Source organism: Mytilus edulis, chromosome 4, assembly GCF_963676685.1.
Source record: "Mytilus edulis chromosome 4, xbMytEdul2.2, whole genome shotgun sequence".
Lineage (NCBI taxonomy): Eukaryota > Metazoa > Mollusca > Bivalvia > Mytilida > Mytilidae > Mytilus > Mytilus edulis.
Window position 1 is genome coordinate 74,740,842 of NC_092347.1, and position 24,063 is coordinate 74,764,904.

The 24,063-nt window shown below is 31.3% G+C and overlaps 1 protein-coding gene across 4 annotated transcripts in view; it reads left to right on the forward strand.

Moving 5' to 3' along the window:
* The first annotated feature begins 675 nt into the window (after window positions 1-675).
* Window positions 676-24,063, forward strand: part of LOC139520526 (insulin-degrading enzyme-like) — a 58,463-nt gene continuing 35,075 nt past the window's right edge. For 2 of the 4 annotated variants that reach the window (XR_011663912.1, XM_071313238.1), the window contains exons 1-18: window positions 676-848; window positions 2,188-2,366; window positions 7,273-7,349; window positions 8,317-8,343; window positions 9,194-9,297; window positions 12,230-12,399; window positions 12,863-12,985; window positions 13,714-13,826; window positions 14,916-15,005; window positions 15,360-15,432; window positions 16,441-16,533; window positions 16,887-16,978; window positions 17,649-17,729; window positions 18,049-18,152; window positions 18,662-18,764; window positions 19,672-19,770; window positions 20,407-20,513; window positions 21,140-21,284. Coding sequence is in view for 3 of the 4 variants with exons in the window: in XM_071313238.1 (XP_071169339.1) it covers window positions 766-848; window positions 2,188-2,366; window positions 7,273-7,349; window positions 8,317-8,343; window positions 9,194-9,297; window positions 12,230-12,399; window positions 12,863-12,985; window positions 13,714-13,826; window positions 14,916-15,005; window positions 15,360-15,432; window positions 16,441-16,533; window positions 16,887-16,978; window positions 17,649-17,729; window positions 18,049-18,152; window positions 18,662-18,764; window positions 19,672-19,770; window positions 20,407-20,513; window positions 21,140-21,284 (1,863 nt within the window). In the remaining variant the exon portion in view is untranslated. Of the gene's footprint in view, window positions 849-2,187; window positions 2,367-7,272; window positions 7,350-8,316; window positions 8,344-9,193; window positions 9,298-10,043; window positions 10,079-12,229; window positions 12,400-12,862; window positions 12,986-13,713; window positions 13,827-14,915; window positions 15,006-15,359; window positions 15,433-16,440; window positions 16,534-16,886; window positions 16,979-17,648; window positions 17,730-18,048; window positions 18,153-18,661; window positions 18,765-19,671; window positions 19,771-20,406; window positions 20,514-21,139; window positions 21,285-24,063 lie in introns of those variants that run through there. The other 2 variants (XM_071313239.1, XM_071313242.1) reach the window with 2 other exon arrangements.

The following is a 24,063-nucleotide window of genomic DNA, read 5'->3' on the forward strand; positions in this document are numbered from 1 at the left end:
GATATTGACCACGGGTTTAACATGTACAATTAGATAATAGCTTATTTCAGTGACAGATCCATGCGTATTTCGATCACCGGATTTTTACGAGGAGGATCAGGTCACTTTGCAAACGGAAAATATGTCCGGCGAATTGCTTCTTGGAATTAAAAACTGAACAAATTAAAGAATTTTCTTCAGAAAAAAGTATATGAACATAAGTTTAATAATGAAAACATATGATTCATTTTTTTTAATTTGTGGTTTCGTATGACTTAAAAAAAAATGAAATAAAAAAAACCTTGAAAATCGCAAAGTACATGTAACTAAAATCGAGCGCACCCTAGAAGATGAAATTAATTTGCTCCATAATTATATTTGTTTTAGTCCTTGATTTGTTTTAAAGGATACCTTTACCAGCAATGCATGCTAAAATCCTCTAACTATCAAGCACCGAATTGCCAAATATTAGTCTAAGAGTACAAGGGGAAATGCTGTGGATTTTCTATAAAATTTACATATTACTCCTAACTAAGTTATATACCTAAATATACCACAAAGGTGTAATATTAAAGTATATAGATATTTTTGTGAGCAAAGTGCCAGTTTATGTTTAGCATTGGATCAACACAAGCTTAAAAACAATTTGAATATAAATTCCGGAAATTCGTACAAACCGAAAATTCGTCCGGATTTGTTCGTATATTAGAATGCTCTATCTTCAAAGGGAGACAAATGTGGTTGTAAAGCTAAATTTGTCATGACTTTGTATTTTTCTGTAAACATATGCTTAATTTTAGATTAATTGTACCAATATTTAGCAGGTTTCTTGGCAAAAGTAATCTAGGAATCAATAGTTCATCACACAGGTATTCAGTATGACGCTTGAAATTCATGTTTAAAAAAACGTCGTCTGTTTCTGTCAAAATCATGAAAATGATGAAATCTTTAAATCTTTATTTATGTTCTAGCTATAGACTCTAGTGTAAAATCTACAATTGCTATTTGACCCCTGTCTAATCCCCCCTAATTAAGAAAAATGACATAAATTGTCTACAGTCTTTAAGTTTGTCACACACATCTCTCTGTCAGTTTCAGAGAAAGGAAAGTTTTATGTAGTTCTATACATAGCTGTCAGCTATAATTTAAACAGATAAACCTTTGAGTCTTTCCAATAATAATGTAATAAATATACTCTGAAATAGAACTTCTTATGTAAATAACATACATATTGATAAATGCCTGTTCCAAATTTATAAATTGTATTAGAAGATGATCCCTTCCCCCTTTTTACTTGAATTAATGAGAAGGATGATTCAAAGCTTCTGTGGGAATTAGCATCCTAATGCATAGGCAACATCTATGAAAATGTTCAGGTTGGGATAGCCTTTATTGTTTACAAAGAGCCATAAACAACTATGACAATAAAAAAAAAACGTGTGTTGAGTTACAAGAGTTGAGCAAACCCTAGACTGTGTACTTAGATAAGACCATTTTTGAAATAGGTACATATAATAACTGTCATATATGTAGTGTTTGCTTACATCTTATTCTACACATAAAAACAAGTTGTACAGAAATTATTGCTAACACTGCATCCTATCTGCTATCTTAATGTACATAATTATCAAATATATGAAGAGCTATTGGGATTACATTGGTGTATAGGGCTGTCTTCAGTGTCTTGATACAGATGTGATTTTGAAATAGCTTTATAATACATTCTGTATTTTTCATAATTTCTGCTGGGGGCTTAACCTCTTTGTGAGGTTTCTTTTTCATGTATTGTTCGATATTGATTCTTACATAATTGACCCCTACATTTTGTTCCTCCATGTTTTGTATTTACAGGTTATTTGTTCTTGTCAGGTACATGCATGAAATATTTGCTGCTACATGAAGATGTGAAGCCAAAATCAATCAATCTAATTGACACTAGTGGTGTATGTTTGGGATTTTATGGGAATTCCTTAATAAGCATGTCAGATAAGGGGGAAAAAATACTCATGTAAATTTTCCCCTGTCATGACTATACAGCATACAGAAAAAATGTGACTCCAACTTGATTGAAGGACACCTAAAATCATCTTATTGTGAAATCCTACATGTTATATTTCATGCCACATAAATTATTAAATATATACAACTATCATGACTGCTGTACACAGTCTCCATAGTATTAATTTCTATTAACATTTATGTTTAAAGATACACTTCTACAATGGCAAGCCAATATGTAAAGAGTAAAATCAACTCAGATGCCATCTTGAAATCTGCTGAAGATAAAAGGACATATGAAGGATTAGAACTGAACAATGGGATGAAAGTTTTATTGATCAGTGATCCTGAAACAGACAAAGCTTCAGGGGCTATGGATGTCAATATTGGTAAGGATTTAATATAGATATGTAGTATGTAACTTTCAATTGATGCATATAATATTTGTCACTGGATAGTTTGCCAACAATTTACAGTCATTGATGTCTAGCTGGAACTATCAACTAATGTACGTTTTAAATGAAATATATGCAATCTATAGCTTAGTATGAGTATTTGCCATATCAGTCATGACAGTTGTTACATTTAGAATATTTTCTTCAAGAAATTTGAGGGAATTTAAAAATATTGACAAAATCATCTAGAACATGAATACTTCAAATCAAAAGTTTTTACCATATTTATAACTGTTACTGTACTTGTTGTACCTTTAGAACCCAAATTGCTTAAACATGAAAAACCAGATTTAATCTTGACAACCAGCTCCTCAAATTGTCAATGACTGGTAAACAAGTTTGTTTTATGGAGAAATTATGTAGAATCAAATTTTCTGAGGATTATCAGGATATTCTTACTGAGCTTCAAAGCCTATGCTTCGAAGCTCAGTTTTGATTTACTTTTTTGCTAACTGGTTAAATTTAAATTTAAAGCACTTGTATTGTACTGTCTGTTAAAAGTTTTGCATTAATAAAAGGAAAAAAGTAGTAAAACTTTGGTTTCAACATTAACACAAAAATCCAAAGTTAACATCCTCCATTCTTTGAAATTTCGGAATGTTTTAAGGAAACATAAATTATAAACATTTCAAAGTTGAGTGATTTCACTTTTGATAAAAAGCAAAATAGTCAGATGTTTGGTTTCCAGACAACAGCTATTGAGCCCTCAATCTTTTAGAATAACTGATGCTACTCTTATCTAGATTATATATTTTGGGGTATCTGTGTCTAGTGCTGTCCACTGGAAACATTCTATTTTTAGTGTTAAAGGGAAAATTCGCGATTTTTTTCTTATGGTTTAAATATGTTCATAATGACACAATATATATATTCACAAAGTTTTATCGCTAAATGTGCAGTAATAAAGGAGAAATTCAATAAATAATGAAAAAATATTAATTACTTCCTGTAGGTCGTGACGTTTTCTCCTGGTTTTTGCATGCCGGGATTTAAAATATAATCATTAAAAGTCTTGGTTTTTAATCATATTTTAACGTAATCGTAAGCGCGCCGATGACTTATGCTTTATCTAATAACCAGCCGATAATAAGAAGATAAAACGCACAGACGTGCAATTGTACACATTCATGAGATAAATTTTCTATGTTAAACGTATATGACAAATTATTTTTTTAGACAACACAAAAAGTTATAAAATTATTTTTAATTAATGCATTTTCGGACTGATAAGGTGAACAAATTAAAGTACAATAATCTGTAAAGACAATATGTTGGTGTACTCTTATTGACCTTTTACTATCTCTGCTATGACTAGGTTTATACGATGTGTGTATTCACGGTTCTGTGGCAATACTCGTAGATGGCTTGTTTAAAGGTAAATTGTTATTTGCACTTCGGTATTTAACCACGCCTCTAGGGCACACCTTGCCAGGTGTGACTGTCTATTCGGATCAGTGGATTATAAAACAAGGGAGCATTTAATACACACATTAAAAATACAGGTGACAAATAAAAATAGATCGCCGTGGAATTATTTAATTATATTTGGTGCTATTATTTATTTGAATTCAAATAAATTAATTTACTAAGAAATAAACAGTTTTCGGTTAAAGACGGGAAACTTAATTCATGTGTCAGAATAAAATGATATACACCTCTTGTCCTTGATTTAAGTCTCATAAAAAAGGGGAACTTAGAAATTAGAAATAGCTTTACCAAATCATTTTGATTGTCTTTATTAGGCAAAAAAATGTACGAGAACACTTACATTTAGACTTTTGAAACCCATGTATTAATTAATATCTGAAACTATCTGAAGATAACTCTACCGAAGCGGAATATAATTGTAAGAATAAAGAAAAAAAAATGTTTTTAAATCTTTGCACATTTATGATTAATTATTGTTATCTATTGTTCATTTAATTATACTTAATTAGTACCTTAAATATGTCTACCGCTCGGCATTAAATCTTGGTGTGGTAGGAAGGGATTATTACATATAGATTATATTATTTGGATGAGGATTTGAGCTAGCCTATAAAAACACATTAATTAGTTAACATACATTCGAGACCAAAGGATATTAACTTGGCTTTGCTAATTCAATTAACTTTTACTCACATATATTTCTCTCATGATTTGTGCGTGCTTATTTCTATAGGACAGTGTATATATTGTCCCAAAATTAATCATAAAATCGTAACTAAAAATGTCTTGTTCGGAGGTTGATAGTAAAAAAAAAAAAGAGGTTGATAGTACTAACAGTGGTTCCAGTCCGGTCAAGAGAGGCAGATTTAGATGAGTATGTTCAATTTGGGTACGCACTAGAGCCAGAGTATACCGAAGAAGAGCTCCATAAAATGGAAGCTGCAGAAAGTTCCCGAAATCAAGATATTCTTAGCAACCCTCGCCAGTTTAACACAGCCGGATTGGTGTTCGTGTACTAAATGCATAGTTATGCCATTATTGACGGAATGTCTTTGTTGCCCCGAATTTACTCTCTTTGATGGTAATATTGAATTGGGTGAATGCATTAGTGACAATATCGATTTCAGAACAGTTTGTCTAAACCCGGTTGTTCTTGAAACAAGCTGTTTTCCGAGGTACAAGCGCCATAGAGGGAGAGCTCCAGACGTACTTACTCACAGCCATGTTCACATTTAGTTGAATTATACAATATACTTTTAATTTTGTTCACTGTTGAAGGCCATACCGTGACTTATATAGCTGCTTAAGTCCACTTCATTTGGATAAGTGTCTCCCAAGTAAACAAACCACAACTTCTTATTTAATCAAATGACTTATCTTTTTGCGAAAGTTTGGTATGCAAAAGTACAAAGTTATAAATGGGTGTCTTGCAATATCGAAGTGATAATCTATTTGTCAGATCTCTTATATCTTTTGACGAAATCAAACCATCATGGTATATTCTGCATTTGTATAGACCGAAGTGTACTAAATGATATTCATATTATACATGTTAAATGAATGAACAAATATTATACCTATCTTTTTATTGTCTTCCTACTATGTCTGCTCATCGCCAGAAATAAAGTTTGTCGCACGAAAAAATGGTATTAATTCCAGAGTCAAAATTTAAAGAACTTATTTTCCATGTTTTCTGGTATTGTACGAAAGAGAATTGACCTAACAAAAGAATTGCTATCTTAGGCTGTTAGTTACACATGTAGAGCAGTGGGTCGTTGTTGGACATATAAATCTTAGAAAGTGTATCATCTGTTAAATTTGCAGGTCACTGAAAGGGGAAGTCCCATACGGAAGTAGGTGTTGAGGATGATTTTTTTAATCCAGTGACACATATTACATGCGTATTCTTGAACGTTTGATACATCATTTACTCTCAAATTGCAAAAACGAAAACTTCCAATTGTGTTTATAGTATTTGTATTTTTATCCATCTGATGTGTTAACTAAAGCCTTTTTCAACTTATTTGTATAGTTCGTTCTTCTTCTTCTTTTGGTATACAATAGTCTATCGAATTCGTTGATTACATACTGTTGGCATACGTGGACTAGTCTATTTACAAAACTTTTACCCCAATTTACACAAAATGTATGTTTCTTTCTTATGTTCAATGTATACATGTACATAATTTAAATTGCGCTATAGTTCCGTAAATTTCTATCCAGGCGTATAAACGAATCGTCGGCAAATGCGTACATTTTTTAAAATCAATATTTCTGGTATGTTCCAATCTGTCCTTTACTATTGACAACGAGTTTATATTACATTTCCTAAATTAACCCTTGGAAAAAATATGTAAATAGATTTTTATTTCTTCAAATCTTTTTTTTATGTATTATTTATATTTTTATAAATAATATTCTTTACACCAGAAATGTTATTTATAAACAAGCGTATGAGTTAAGTGATGACTAGTATATTATATTACTTTCGGACACGCAAGACAGAGATGTATATTATAAACCTGATAGTTCAAAAGTTATCGTCCGTGTACACCGATCAATACCTACAGAAGTGAAACGATGCATAAACTTGCAAGCCCGACAGGAAATCGCTTGAATACCTGGACATGTCACCTCACACCCCTCACAATACCTTTGGGAGTAATACCTTAAGCCATGCTGGTGATCAGATGAGGGAAGATCCGAATTTATTTGAATAAAGTTTATTACTTTAAAGAATTATGAACGAATTACATTTTCGAAAACAATTTTCACGGAACACTTATTTATGATTTGAACTTTGACTTTTTAATTAATTCCAATATTAACAGTTTAAAAATAACAGACTATGGTTATTTAAAAAAAAAATAAGAACATTTTCCGCATAAAGTTAGTTAGTCAGATAAAACAACCGTACGATTGACAAGATATCGACACGCAATTACGACTACATCGGTTACTGTAGTTTTGGTCCTTTGTGGTTTATAGACATATCGTGATTTTTGATCGTAGAAGATGACAAAATGGGGGAACGCAGAGAATTGATACTCAAAATTTAAAATCGATGGTGATATCTTATCTAGCGGAATAAAACTTTAATATCTGTAAATTTGAGAATTTTTATACAGAATGGACATAATATCAATTTTTGATTTTTTTGCGAAGTTTCCCTTTAATGTTTCATGTACTTCAAATTTTACTTATCAGTGATGTCAGTTGTCTACTTGTGTATATATTTATCTGTTAAAAGTGAACCTGTATATTGTCTTGTGGGTTTAATATTTTTTCATGATCATAATATTTTTTCTCCAGTATTCTTCTACAGTACTCTTGATATCTACACATGCACCTTTAACAATATGTGTTTCCTGAAATATTGTTATTAATTCCTTTTCACCAAATTATGTTTTAGGACACATGAAAGATCCAGTAGACCTGCCTGGGTTGGCACATTTTTGTGAGCACATGCTGTTTTTGGGAACTAAAAAGGTATGATTACCATGATAACAGGTAGTTATAAATTATTTTAATTTCACTCCTCTTTTGGAAACAAATGGATGTTAAAGCTTTTTGATTTCAGTCGTTCATCATTCTGTATTAGCAGAGATACTATACACATCAAAGTTGATAATCCTGTTCTAATAAAACATTCATATAATATAAAATTGGAAACTGTTATAAACTGAAAGAATGTTCAAGAAAATGTAGATAACTTTCTTAATACACATAGGTGTAATAATACATGCCAGATGCATACATAAATGTAGGTATTTCAATAATGAATTGTCTAAATTATATGTTATGTTTGCCAAGAAAATGTGAATTTCCTTAAGGTGGTACCCAACACTTTCACTAAAATTAAATTGACTCGTTTAATTTTCATAAAATTTTGTCATTGTATAAAATAAAAAAAATTGGTGAAAAATTTGAACTGACCGTTTTGTCAGAAAAATTACACAGGTTATATTTCAATTTGACAAACTCCAATTTTGATCATTGAGATGCTTAATATTCCCTTTACAACACAACATAATTAAAACGTTAAGCTGACTTTACAGAGTTATCTCCCTGTAGTGTTAGGTACCACCTATAAGCTAAACTGTTTAAATCTCTCATTTGTTTTTAGTGATCTCATTGTACATAAAAAGTAAATAACAAAAGGCCAAACTCCAAGGAAAATTCAAAACTGGAAAGTCCTTTATCAAAAGGCAAACACAAAAGCTCAAGACATCAAACGAATGGATAGCAACTGTCATAGTCCTGACTTGATTTAGGCATTTCCTTTCATGTTATGTAGAAAATAGTGGATTAAACCTGTTCCTATAACCAGCCAAACCTCTCACTTGTATGACAGTCATATAGAATTACATTAGTAGGCATAACATGTTGGTATTCTTTAAGGTGTATTGTTTTAATCATGTTTAAAGGTGATAATTTGTTTTTCCCTCTGTTTCAGTATGAACAGGAGAATGAATACAGTAAGGTAAGTTTGATACAATTATTTTAAACGAACCACTTATCATTTTCATATGTAGTCCTGGTTGATGGACCTATAGCTGCTAGGACTGGGTTGAAGGGCCAGGCCATACATTTGTTCTCTGATGTCTCATTGGCAGCTATACAACACATTGACTTATTTTGAATATGTGTTATCCAGTACAGAGATTCTGTTTTTTCCTGAGTGAATTAATTTTATTTTTTGAATATTTAAAAAGAATTATAAGACAAATGTTTATTGAAAAGCAGTTGAAAATACTTATGGAATAATATTTCATAAAATTTAAGTCTGACCACACATTGTTCTTTTTTCAAGCTCAAAGTTTAAAGAATTTATTTTTTATGCCCCACCTACGATAGTAGAGGGGCATTATGTTTTCTGGTCTGTGCGTCCGTTCGTCTGTCCGTCCGTTCGTCCGTCTGTCCGTCCGTTCGTCCGTCTGTCCGTTCGTTCGTCCGTCTGCCCGCTTCAGGTTAAAGTTTTTGGTCAAGGTAGTTTTTGATGAAGTTGAAGTCCAATCGACTTCAAACTTAGTATACATGTTTCCTATGATATGATCTTTTTAATTTTTATGCCAAATTAGAGGGTTAACCCCAATTTCACGGTCCACTGAACATAGAAAATGATAGTGCGAGTGGGGCATTCGTGTACTGGGGACACATTCTTGTTGCTTTCTGTTTCAAAACTAAAATGATTAAGTTTTGTACAAGTCTAAAAATTTTGAGAATATGAAATTTGTATGTCAGGATGACAAATATCATTTTGGTTATTGTTTTGATAAAGACTTCTTGTGTCAATGAGATGTAAATAATTAATGTATCTAATTTTTTTGTAGTTCCTAAGTGAACATGGAGGAAGTTCTAATGCTTACACTTCTGGAGAACATACCAACTTTTATTTTGACATATCACCAGAACATTTACCTGGAGCTTTAGACAGGTAGGTTTACATTTGACATATCACCTGAACATTAACCTGGAGCTTTAGACAGGTAGGTAGGTTACATTTGACATATCACCTGAACATTTACCTGGAGTTTTAGACAGGTAGATTTTTATTTGACTTATCACCTGAACATTTACCTGGAGCTTTAGACAGGTAGGTATTTATTTGACTTATCACCTGAACATTTACCTGGAGCTTTAGACAGGTAGGTATTTATTTGACATATCACCTGAACATTTACCTGAAGCTTGAGACAGGTAGGTTTTTATTTGACTTATTACCTGAACATTTACCTGGAGCTTGAGACAGGTAGGTATTTATTTGACTTATCACCTGAACATTTACCTGGAGCTTTAGACAGGTAGGTTTACATTTGACATATCACCTGAACATTAACCTGGAGCTTTAGACAGGTAGGTTTACATTTGACATATCACCTGAACATTTACCTGGAGTTTTAGACAGGTAGATTTTTATTTGACTTATCACCTGAACATTTACCTGGAGCTTTAGACAGGTAGGTATTTATTTGACTTATCACCTGAACATTTACCTGAAGCTTGAGACAGGTAGGTTTTTATTTGACTTATTACCTGAACATTTACCTGGAGCTTGAGACAGGTAGGTATTTATTTGACTTATCACCTGAACATTTACCTGGAGCTTGAGACAGGTAGGTTTTTTTGACTTATCACCTGAACATTTACCTGGAGCTTTAGACAGGTAGGTATTTATTTGACATATCACCTGAACATTTACCTGGAGCTTTAGACAGGTAGGCTTTAATATACCATGTCACGTGAAGCTTAAGACAGGTAGCAGTGGCGGATCCAGAAATTTTCATAAGTGGGGGCCCACTGACTGACCTAAGAGGGGGCCCGCTCCAGTCACGCTTTAGTGATTCCCTAAATAAGCAACCAAATTTTTTCCCCAAAAAGGGGGGCCCGGGCCTCCTGGGCCCCTCCCTAAATCCGCCTCTGGGTAGGCTTTTATTGTTACATATCACTAGAATATCTACATTGAGCTTTAGATAGGTAGGCATTTATTGTCACATATCACCAGAACATTTACCTTTTAGTATTGAACAGGTAGGTTTTTATTATAACATATCACCAGAACATTCACCTGGAGCATTAGACAGGTAGGTTTCCTTTTGATATATCAACAGAACATTTACCTAGAGCTTTAGATATGTATGCTTTCATTTGACATATCACCAGAATATTTACCGAGAACTTTAGATAGGTAGGCTTTTATTATGAAATAATACAAGAAAGTTTATCTGGATAATTACAAATGACGGTTTTTACATTAACAAGAAGCTTTACACAGATAGGCATTTGTTTTGATTGATTGTTTGTTGGTTGCTTAACATCCAGTGGCAAATACTTTATGCATGTCCAGAACAAGAACACATTCACAATAAATACCATAGTTAGGTCCTGTAATATAGCCCATTATAGATATTTGGACTGCTAAAGGGAAAAGGAGGATATATTTGATAGGGATAGATATTTTGCCTTACAACAGGTCACTGAAGGATCCCTCATTGAGTTGTTACAAGGGTTCTTAATGTACAGAGAGTGTTTCACTGTCTTTTCACAAGGCATTGGATTTAACATCATACACAGAGCAATATACATTTGCACAAGTGTTCCAACTTGAAGACTTTGAATAGCTTGCTTGCTTTGTTTGTATAAATAATTGCTCGTGCATTGTAACTAACATTGACATCCACAAATTATATATATAGGCGGAGTTGAACCTATTTACATTATATTTAGATTTTATTTTGACATGATCCAACAAGAAAACTATGTATAAACAGGTTTAAAACTATGGTGATTGAGCAAACATTTATTTCATTCATTATAATCCAATCAGTGTAAAAATTACTTCACAGGCCCAAAATGCATATTGGTAGCCCAATTATTTTACTCAAATATTTTTACGTGTTGAGCCATAAAAAATGACAAAAAAAGCAATATAAATACGGTAGATGATCTCAATTCCTCAATCAAACCTTTCTGATACATAACCCTGAAAAAAATCATTCCGGTAGTCTTCATTGCCACTGAATTCAGCATCACTGTTCAGTGCCTTATCTAGGATTTTGGAGAGGAAGAAGTGACTTCTCATTCCATGAGAGAGTAGAGAGAGGCGAAGTTCCATTGCCGTTTCGGTTGCATAGTGATTTCGTGTTATCACTGAGGAAAAATTTCTGGTGCGTTTAAAATTAAACAAGTTTCTGCGAATTGATCTAAAAATAGCACGGGGAATTTCCACGATATTCTATTCGGTCTGTCATTTCAACAGGTGTCTCCAAAGTGTCAATGCAAAACAAAATAAAAAGACATTTTATAAACGAATTATTTTGTTATGTCACTGCCACATGCACTTGTTTCTGTCCTTGGGGGGTTTAACTATCCACACTTGTTCGAAAAATATTTTGAGGGCTTCTTGGATGTATCCGTGTATGCCAGGGTTCTTTTCATAATTCCCTTTGCCCTTGTTTGGTTAAGTGGGTCAGACGAGGTTTTACTGTCAATGACTGTCGCTAGCCTATATAAAACACCAATCATTGTCAGTAAAACTATTTTGACCCACTATTAACAAGCACATTGTTACGATGCGTTTGTATACGCCATATTGATATTTTAATGCACTTGCACATTTTAAGGATGTGACCAGAGGATTTCCGAAAATGGGTGTTCCGAAGTTGGGATGGTTTATTATAGGAGTAAACTACAATTTTGAGAATGATAATACACTCGCCCAATGATTTATTTTTGGGCCAGTTACTATCCATCTTATGACAATTTCTAATCGCCCAATGAAGGTTCTAGTCGCATTTGGTGACCAGGCGACTGGCTGTGTCCAACACTGATTATATACTCACTAGCTCTTACCACATTGTACTTTGTAGGTTTTCACAGTTCTTTCTGTGCCCTTTGTTTACGGAGACTGCAACAGACAGGGAGGTTAATGCAGTCAACTCTGAAAATGATAAAAATTTACAGAGTGATCCTTGGAGAATTCACCAGTTAGAGAAAACCCTTACAGATCCCTCACATGATTATTCTAAATTTGGAACAGGTAAAATCAAAAATTCATTATATATATAATTTCGATTGTGCCATATTGTTTTAAGATTCTTAATTAAGAATGGGGAAAAAAAATCCTTTTACATTATAAAGATTAATTAATTTGGTTGCTTAGACTTAAGATAAAAAATTAAGAATACAAATAATTTAGAAAATATCTACAGCATGTACATTCAGTTACTGTTTCAGTACTCTAACTTTAATGTACTTTGCCACAACCAAACGTTCTGGAACTTATACACAATGCTCATAACCACCAAACACAGATCACATACTATTTGGAGGCATCACTTTCAGCATTCGGGTTATAATGTCCTTTACAAATGGAAAATTGCCAAATTTGTTGTTTTGCACATTAAACATACAAAAACAAATGTCATTTAGTTTCAAAGAAAATAAGACCTCATCAGTTGGTAACTGTCATTTATGTTATCATATTATGGTATTTTTTTCAGGTAATAAGGACACTCTTGACACTATTCCAAAATCTAATGGTGTAAATGTACGGGATGCTTTGCTGAAATTTCATGATGGATATTATTCCTCAAATATCATGGGACTTTGTGTACTTGGAAAAGGTCAGTAAAATTATACAAAAAGAGTTCAATATGATAAAATCATTACTTTTAAAGTTTGAAAAATCTTTTCTCTATATGGAAAAGTTGTAACCTGCAGATTCCATCACATGAACTATTGAATTTATGAAAGGTTGCTGCTTTTAACATAATAAAAGTAGTTAAAACAGAAATTCACATCAAATTATTTCTGGAAACAAATATTTTCAACATATTGAAATCTGCAGAAGCTATTGAAATTTGTGTAATGTTTATTATTAGTATGGAAGGAACTACCGGTATAATTTGAAATGTAATATATCAGACATAAAGATTTTTTTTAAATGTTGGCACAAACAATTAAAACTCTTACAGTTTATATTTATTTAGCATACTGTAAATTCAAAAATTTGTAATGTTTTTATTCTTTACAAAAATTGGGATAAGTTAGCTTTTTCAAAAATATTAACTTGCAATTTAAATTTTGATAACATTATTCATATGTAGCTATTTCTGAAACCTCCAAAAAGTATGATACATTTTCCCCATTGTTCAACAACTCCAATAATCAGATAATTAGTGTCACAACAAATTACTGAATTTACAGAATGTGACATAGTGGTTAATAATTTTGATGAAATGTCCAATTAAATCAATATTTGACAGGCTTTAAGTTTGATTTGTTTACAATTTCATAGTTGTTTAATTGACATTTTTTTCTATTTGAAATTGAATGGATGTTATTTTTATAGAATCAATTGAAGAATTAACAGAAATGGTAGTTCCTCTGATAGCTAATGTAGAAAACATGAATGTTGTAGTTCCTGAATGGAAGGATCATCCAGTTGGTCCAGCACAAATGAAGGTATGTTTAATATCTATGAAAAGATGATCAATTAAATTCATTCTAGAAAGTTACTCATATTAATAGTTACACAGTATGATAGTGACCTAATAAGATATATATTGGGTCAGTAAATTCCATAAAAGGAGAGCGAAAATATGTAATTTACTGACCTCATATATATCATATTAGGGCATTAGCACACTGTAATAAATTTATCTTATTGACTGTCTTAACATGTGACATTTAAACTAGTGGCCTATCAAAGTGAACAGGTCTTCAATTTTGAGAACCTTCTTCCATTGGTCTATTCAAAAACAAATGCCAGCAATAAAAACTTGTAAGCTTTAAATGTGTATTCTGCATTTAGTTCAAACGTTCATCACCAATTGTCCATCTGTAGTCCAGGGGTGATTTTTTTTCAGATTAATTCCCAAAGCTGTGTTATAAATATAAAGGTACATAACACCACTACTTACCTTGAGTTAAGATAAACCACGCCTACTTACCCATATTAAATATACAAGATTTTAAAATGGTCACTCTAAACCAATGATATGCCATTAAATGGATAGGAGTTAAGATAGTTGTCCTTATCCAATCTTTGTTATGGTTTGTAATGTCTGAGGGTAAAATCATCTTGTACATAGATTTTAGATTTCCATTTTTCTGCTGACAGAAATCATTTATTTACATAAGAATATTTGATGCAGGAGCTTATAGAAATATTTAAATTAGTTTGGTTAAGAATGAGGAAAGCTCACAGACTCCAAAGAAGCTCTTTAACATCTTTCAACAATATTATATATTGAACATATTTTGTTTTAATGTAATGGATATACATTTTTGTAATAGTATGTCATATATCAACATACTTGGAATGGTAGATGCTTTTAGCTTCTAGATCCTTAGTAATGATACTTGAATACGTTGACTGTCCATGAGTTAAAACTGGTTTGTTATTTTGTCATGGAAAGAAAAGCAACAACCTTATTAATTTTTTTTAAAATCTTTAACATTTTCTACTTTAAATTATTTAAAAACCTTGAGTTTCTAAGAGTTAATAATAGTAATGACAGATTTAATGTTTTTCACTTGTTTTGTTAACAGAAAATAGCCTACACTGTACCAGTGAAAGATGTTAGAAATCTCTCTATGTCATGGCCTATCATGGATCTACATCCTTATTTTAAATGTAATGTAAGTATAAATAATAAATTTTGTTTGCAAGGTAATATAAAAAAAATGTAAAATTTGAGATTGTGTAGGGAATATGTATAAATTATTTCTTTCTTTATATTTACACAATTTAAGCTTCTTTTTTCCATTATTTTCAATGACTTTTACGAGCCTCTTATTGAGAAGTAAGTGGTGCATTTCTAAATAAATAAGCACTTTAATAAAAGACATGCTTCATCTTCACTGTTTTTTTACTTTTAAAATTCTCTTTTGACATACACACAAACATGACAAAAGTTTTGTTTTAATTTCTTATTCTGAAATGGTTTTTTTCTTGTTTTTTATTGTGTACATTTATTTTTTCTACATTTACAGCCAGGTCATTATCTAGGCCATTTAGTAGGTCATGAAGGAAAAGGAAGTCTGTTGTCTGAACTTAAAAACAGAGGTCAGTATTAATGTCATTTACTACAAAACATGCTGTATGGTCTCATAATAGATGGAGAAACAGTGTAAATAAATACAACACACAAAAGTGTTTGATTGCTATCTAGAGGTGACCACATGGTTTTAGGTGGTTTTAGGTGATGGATAAGTGTTTTTTACTGAATTTTTTTTATGACACTTAGTAGATAGTATAGACAAAAAGAAAATTAGTGAATAAAATTGGTTTTAGGTGATTTCCATATCAAAACATAGACTTGGTAATATCAGTTTTTTATTCTTCAATTTCATGGAAAGAGCTAGATAGAATTTAACTATACCTGCATGAATCCTTCGAAAGGGCATGTATTTGTGCACCTTCAATTTTTTTTTTGACCTGAGTAATTTCTGGGGTTTCCAATATGAAACATGCACTTTTCCATTTTTGCTTATATCATTCAGAGATGGCTTGCATCACAAGTCTTCTTTAGAAGACTCACATATGAAGAATGTACATAACAATGAACGGAAAACAAATATGATATACAGCCACAAACGATAACCACTGAATAACATGCTCCTGACTTTATTTGATGTTAGAGATAACTTCTTAATGCTATTAGATTAAGACTTTGGTAGGCTTGATTGTTTTGTATGTATAAATGTTCGCTCAAGCATTGTATTAAAGATTGACTTCTGCAAACAATAGATAGAGCAAAGTTAAACTAACATTGTCTTGTATTGTTTAAATGTACTATTGGGTAGTTCTAACCTCCAGGATAAAATTTTAGTATGACATAAAGATTTAACTGAGCCTATATTATATTGTTTGCAAATTTCAATCTTAATAAAAAAAAATGCTGGAGCAAATGTTAATACAAACAAAGCAAGCAAGCCAACCAAAGTTTAAATCTACAAGCATTAGTGAAATGGCTCTATGTCAAAGAAATGTGCAATTGTATTAGACTAACAAAATATTTTAACCTGACTGTCTCTGTGTAAATTGTATAAAGTATGTTTTTTTTCTCCCTAGGTTGGGTGAATACCCTATGTGGAGGTCAGTCACCAGGGGCCAAAGGATTTATGTTCTTTAAAGTTGATGTTGATCTTACTGAAGAAGGACAAGGTAATAAACACATGTAAATGTGACATATTTTGTTGAAATATAAAAAGACATCCATTGACAATATAGATATGGATTATAAGTATCATGAAGAACGTATGAAACCTTTACCCCAGAAAGACATTAACAACATAACACATTGTTTTGTTGGAGTTTAGGAAGATTATTTTTAATATAACAACTCAATTTTTTTTAGATGATGATGAAAATAAACGACAAAACTTTTTTCTTATCTACTTTATAATAGAAATGCTATTCAAGCAACTTAAAACTTATAATATTTGTTATTTCAACAACAAAGTAAATTTCAGCTGTGTTTCATTTGTTTAATAGTTATTTCCCTTTGTATGTTACAGAACATATTGATGACATCATAACTTTGACTTATCAGTACTTTAACATGTTGAAGAGAGAAGGCCCTAAACAATGGATATTTGATGAATGTAAGGTAAGGGATCAACCAATGATATAACCAATATAGAACACATTGATGACATTATAAACTTGACTTATCAGTACTTTATGTTGAAGAGAGAAGGCCCTAAACAATGAATATTTGATGAATATAAGGTAAGGGATCAACAGGCAATGGAACCAATATAGAACACAGGGCAATTATTTAGAATGCAGTTTTCTGTTCTGTTTAGTGAGTCTATATTAAAACCTGCTCTGTACAACCTCACACACTCCAGTTGACAAAAACAGGGTAGATAATAAGCTGAAAGAGTTGTTGATTATCAATGTTTAAGAAATTGGGTTTATTAAATAAAAAAAAAATAATCCAAAGAAATATGTTATCTCAAAATGAAACTATGTGAATAAAAGGAGATGTGGGGTATGTAAATGAGACAGCAGCCAAACAACAAAATTAATCAAAACATATATATATATATGTATATGGACAAACAAAACATAGGTTTCTATACTATTCTTCTAGCTTGAAACTGTTCCAAATCTATAAAAAAAATAGAATAAACAAAATATTAAATATCTGCCACGACCAACATCACCAAATTCAGCCAGTCAATCATATCTAGTCATCTTTATACAGTTTATGGCATCACCAATTCAAGGATTTCTGATATAAAGAAATATATTGACCTTATTTTCTATTTTAGGATTTGAGTGCAATGACATTTAGATTTAAAGGGAAGGAAAAACCTAGAAACTACACAACACAAGTTGCTGGCCTTATACATGTAAGTTAATCTCAATAATCCTACACATGATAGAGACAAACATGTAATTCATATATATTGTTTTGTTTTAAAACAGCCTTTCATTATTTTGTAGTAAAACATTAAGATAAGGAAAAGAAATAAGAAAATAATGTATGTTTTTTTGTATACGCGTAGGAAATCTATCTACAATGTGCATTTCAGGTAAAGGTATTAAAAATATTCTTTTAACATTCCCACCTTGAATAAAATTACTATCATTATTAAATACTTAGTGCTTATAGTCATTTACAGCTCATTTATAGAATAATAAGTTTTATCATCAAATTTAACTTTTCAGAAATACAGTTTATCTGAAGTGTTAAGTGGGCCCTACTTAATGTCAGAATTCCAACCTGATTTGATTACAATGGTATTGGACAAACTTCAGCCTGACAGAATGAGGTAAGATTGAACTGGGATTAAAGATGACAATAAGATGTTAAAATCCTAGATATATAATGTGTCTGCGAAACAAACCTCACAATGCATTACTTATTATAAAAGCTAGATTAACAGTTGTGCTTTTAAAAAAAAAGGATAATTCTAATGATGGAACAAAATAATAAGCAATTATCATTTGATCTGGTCATGCATTGTCTATAATTCTAATTATTGGCCTGTGTTGTACACTTGTTTCTCTTTTAAGTGTAAGTAATATATGGGATATTGTCTTCCTTATCAATAACATTTTATTGTCAAATTCCAGTTTATCACTTTTTGATAATTATTTAAGTGTTCTCATGATTTCAGTCTTAATCCAATCTTACATTTATTTAAAATCAAGTATTAAATGATTCTGCTATCTTAATAAAATTCTGCATTTGAGGGAAGTACAGTATTTGGAATTTATTTTTAAAATGTAAAGGATAGATCCTTGTACCCTTGAATTAAAGTTAACCTTTCACTTTCAGGATCTTTGTAGTAAGTAAGAAGTTTGAAGATAAAACTAACATCAAAGAAAAATGGTATGGTACAGATTATAGTGTTGAAGACATCCAAGACTCTAAAATACAGGTAAATGCTACATTTGTAACAGGCCTTGAATGAGAAGGGATTATTGACTCCTGAATGCTCATCAGTTTTTATGCCCCATTTATTATGCCCCATTTATGGACATTATGTTTTCTTGTCTGTGCCTACTTCTGTTTGTTTGTCCTTTGACCGTTTGTCCGTCTGTCCCATTTCAGGTTAAAGTTTTGGTTTAAATTTTTGGTCGAGGTAGTTTTTGATGAAGTTGAAGTCCGATCAACTTGTAACTTAGTAAACATGTTCCCTATGATATGATCTTTCTAATTTTAATGCCAAATGAGAAATTTTATCCCATTTTCACAGTCAACTGAACTTAGAAAATGATAGTGCGGATGAGGCATCCATGTACTTGGGACACATTCTTGTTTATGCCTTACCATGGGGTATTATGTGTTTTGGTCTGTGTATTCGTTCGTCTGTCTGTCTGTCCCACTTCAGGTTAAAGCTTTAAGTTAAAGTTTTTGGTCAAGGTAGTTTTTGTTGAAGTTGAAGTCCAATCAACTTGAAACTTAGTACACATGTTAACTAATATGATCTTTCTAATTTTAATGCCAAATGACAGTTTAATCACAATTTGACGGCCCACTGAACATAGAAAAGAAGTGTGAGTGGGGCATTCGTTTACGATTGAGACATTCCTGTTTTTCTTATATGTTTGAAATTTTACACAGTCAGCTGATTATTTTGAAAATGCACATTATAATAAATCTGTATTAGAATAAAATCATAAGATCCTTCAAAAACTATGAATACAATAACTTATTTCAATAAACACTGAACACAATAATGAATAAAGATTTGTTAACCTTCAAAGTATATTTTACTGTCATTATATTTCTGTTATATAAGTATTGTCTCTAGCATTTCTTATATGATGGATAACTATTTGTAGTTGTGGAGTAAATGTGGAGAAAATGAAAACTTGACATTGCCAGACAAGAATGATTTCATACCAACAGATTTTGAACTTGTAACCAGGGAAGTTGATCCAGTAAGTAATATTCCTACAGAATACGGGAAAGAACACATGTAGATATTGTTAATTCTAACATTTTTGTGATTTTGTAACATGAGAGCATGATTCTTATTAAAAAATCACATTGTCTCCCCTGGGTCTCAAATACTGTGTTTCTTCAAGTCAACCCTTTACTATCAGACTGAGCTAAAGAATTACTTCTGCAGCATTTAATTGAATTGCAAAATTTCTGATATTACTAATGAAAAAAAAATGCCTTTTTCATGGTGAATATTTAGTAAATATGTATTGTGTATTGGACTTTTATGTTTAATCAGGGGACATAGTTCACTTTATGCAAGCTGATTATCTACAATTTTACATTTTTTATTTCATGAAAATGCAGATCTATAGCAGAAAGATAGAGACATTTTAAAACCAAATATCTTTTTAATATCACAAATTTGAATCGTTCCAGTTTAATGGGACTGTTTTGTATAGTAGTATGCTTTCAAATTTAAAATAAAATACTCTGATAACAAAAATATTGATTGCATTAAATTTAGTATTTGCTCTTTATGAGGGAAACAACTTAACTGACTACATTGCAGATGGATTTCTAATATATGCATTACTATGAAATAAATGTTGTACATGTATCTGATTTTGTAGGCTTCATTACCAGAACTTATTAAAGACAGTGCTATGACACAACTTTGGTTTAAACAAGATGATACATATCTATTACCTAAAGCCTGTATAAATTTTGAATTGATAAGGTAGGTTAACTTCTTTTTAATGAATAGGTAGAACATTAAAAAAGACATTGAAATATAATCTTCTTATTTTCATGTTGTGCTGTTAGTATGGGTTTTGTTGGACGAGAAGAAAAATCACAAGAAAATTACTGCAAGATGCATATTTTCATTTGAAAATTCATAATAGCAAATGTTATTATATACATGTTACAAGACATTGAAAGATATTATAGTTTATAGAGTTATCTATTGTGAATATGTGAAAGACATACCACTTTTTCTGATGATGGCTTATGATAATGATGAGTACAGAATGAAATTGCTGCTGCAGGCTAAAACAGTTTCCTTCTAGACTATGAATTATAAGAGTTACAGAAATATTTTTGTCATTATAACAGGAAGGTTAAGAAATGAAGATTTCAATTGAAAAATTTTAATCAAAATTTGATAAAAAAAAACCATAAAACATTAATATGAAGGTGATAAAAACAGTCAAATTAGCTTCAAAAGCGTATATGCTACATAATGTATTAGTCATGAAGTATATATATATTGTATCAAAGTTTCTAACAATTAATACTTGGCAAAAATGTTTGGCACTGAAAAAAATTCATTAGTATAATTGTATGTTGTTTATTATATTACAGTTCTTTAGGTCGATCAGATCCAGTGAACTGTAACCTGATGTATTTGTTTGTATCCCTGTTTAAAGATGCTTTGAATGAATATGCTTACGATGCTGAGTTAGCAGGTCTACATTACGGCTTAGAATGTACTATTTATGGCATGTCCGTGAGTAAATTATGTTATTATAATAGTATATCACAGCATACATGTGAACCTCCCGACGGGAGTACAAAACTCCCGTTTTCAGGGGTCCCCTCCCGTCATCCCGTCGAAGAGGAAAAACTCCCGTGCAGAAAAAAATTTATGAATGAAAATTTTCAGTCGCCATTTTTACTATTTTGTTTACAAAATTTATCATTGAAATCGTAAAAACCCGAGATTTGTTAAGTCGTAAAAACACGAGGTTTATCGAACGTATCCGGTGTAACCTGATTACGCAACATGTGGAGATTTTAATCCTTGCTAAAGGCTAATTAACAAGTGATAATAGTTTGATTGAACAATCATAAGGTGTTGGATTATCAATTACTCTATGTGGCTTCTGTTTATGGCACACGCCAAAGATGGTTAAAGGTTAATACCGATAAATACCGGCACTGATAGAAAATGGAATGTTGTTGTCTAAACATTTATCGGAAGTTTTTTGATGCCGAGAAAAACATTTATTGTATATGAAAATACTGGAAAAAGGAATGGTTTCAGCTCAATGTGAGCTGTTTGCTACACAAGCTGACTGAAAAATTATATAAGCAAAATGATTATTTTGTACACCATTATGTGTTCAAAATGCCAAAACAACAGTTATCTCCGTCTCCAAAGACACCAGTTTCAAAACAACAGAAATATTTGACAAAGTTCAACAATGCCTGGAAAGCTGACTTCAAATGGTGCCAATTCACTCCCAACAGGCAAGACCAGTCACTTGCAAAGTAGACTTTAAAATCTGTTATTGGAGCCATAATGACATTACCAGACACAGTGAGACCCCTTCTCTTAAGAGTTTAAACAATGACAATGATCAGTTTTCTGTCATCATATTAGTGCTTTTAACCATGCATAGTATACCCATTGTTATTGTTTGTTAATTTATTATTTATTTTTTATGTTATAAATGTATAGCATATATCTCTCTTATATCTCAAGCCAATGACAATGAAAAACAAATAAAAAAGATCATCATCAGCAATCAACAATGTAAAACAAAAGAAAAAAAAGATTCTCATCAGCAATCAGCAATGTGAAACAAAAGTAAAAAAAGATTCTTCTCAATTAATCCTTAATATATGCAGACTTAAACTAATGCCATTCACAAGGAAGATTGAAAAAAAACACAAAAAAGACAGATTTTTACATCATCATGATCATATGGTTAGTTTTACGCGGAAAAATATGTCGATAATATGTCGATAAAAAACCTCCTGATCTGAGGTCCAAACTCCTGACCAAAATTTCCAAATCTCCTGATCTGAATTTTACAGTCCATCACATGTATGTCACAGTATAATTGAATAGATCTATTGGCTAGATCATGTGATGTAAATTAATTTTATATTTTTATCTAAATTGGCAGGGTTTTGAAAATCTGAATAATTCATCGACAGTGAATTACTCTATCTTTCACAGCTGGTGAGGCCATTTGAATACCAATATTTGTTTGTTACAATAAAATCAGTTACAACCCTATAATTGTTTACCCATAGGAGAGCTGAATTTTTTGTATCCCCCTCTTCAGAGGGCTGTAATTGTCAATACACAATCCCCCCCTCCCCCTCCCTGTTTCCATATGAGAATATGTATTTCAACTCTGGATAAGTCAAAATTTATGTTGACTAACCAAATTTATGGTTTAAAAAAAAAAGCATTCAAATTTCATTATTTATCTCATTCTAATTTATTTTATGCTTTCCAAGCTAAGCAAGAGTTGTATCCCTTGGTCTGTCAAACTTCAAGTAATCGTTTGCGTTAAACATGTTAAACTACAAGTATCTCAAAATATTTATTTGGTCTGGATGACCCTGAGATATTGAGAGTTAACTGTATATGCTATTTTTGTCTTTGTGTAGAACAATGTTAACAGGCATGATTTGGTAGAAATAATTGCCAAGTGGACTTTTGATGTAATAAATTGTTTTTCAACATTTTAATATTATATTTAAGGTATATTTTGGTAAATCAGACAACAGCACTTTGATAAACGTTGTCCTATGCTGTATTGTTTTTGTATGCAAATGATATGAAGTTTATACAGATGTTATTTTAATGTATACTATTTTGTTTTATTTATATGTTTTAAGAAGATATGATTTATTAACTAGAGTTTTCTTCTTCATAGTATGCATTATTATCAAAATACTGAAATACTGTGATTTTGAAGTAAAATAAAAAAAAAATCAGTAATTTCATATGTAAAATAAATACATGTAAACATCAACGGGAGTACAATAATCCCGTTTTCAGGGGTCTCCTCCTGTCCTCCCCTTGATAGAAAAATAATTATGTGTATAAATGATTTATGAATGGAAATTTTCTAGTGTCATTTTTTACTGCACTATTTTTTTGTCATGCTTGAAGATACTGAATTGATATTTGTTATTTATCCTGCAGTTAGCCAACTATTGTACAAATAACAGGTATACAAATAATTTTTTGCTTTATTTGAACATGTACAAATTAAGTTGACTGTTACCCCACTTCCATGTTAACAAAGCGGTAATATGAATAATTCTGATTCCTAACCAGTTCATTCTGGGGTCCTCTTTGACGCCCACGTTTCAAATATGTTGATTTCTTTGAGAAATTAGAGACAATGATTTAGATTTTAATAACTAAATTTTCAAGTGTTGGGAGTAATTTCAGGATAAACACAGTATATGTTAATTGTCGGAAATTTTTTATTTTTTTTATCTCGCTATGAAACAGGCGGGGCCAACAACTTACATATATT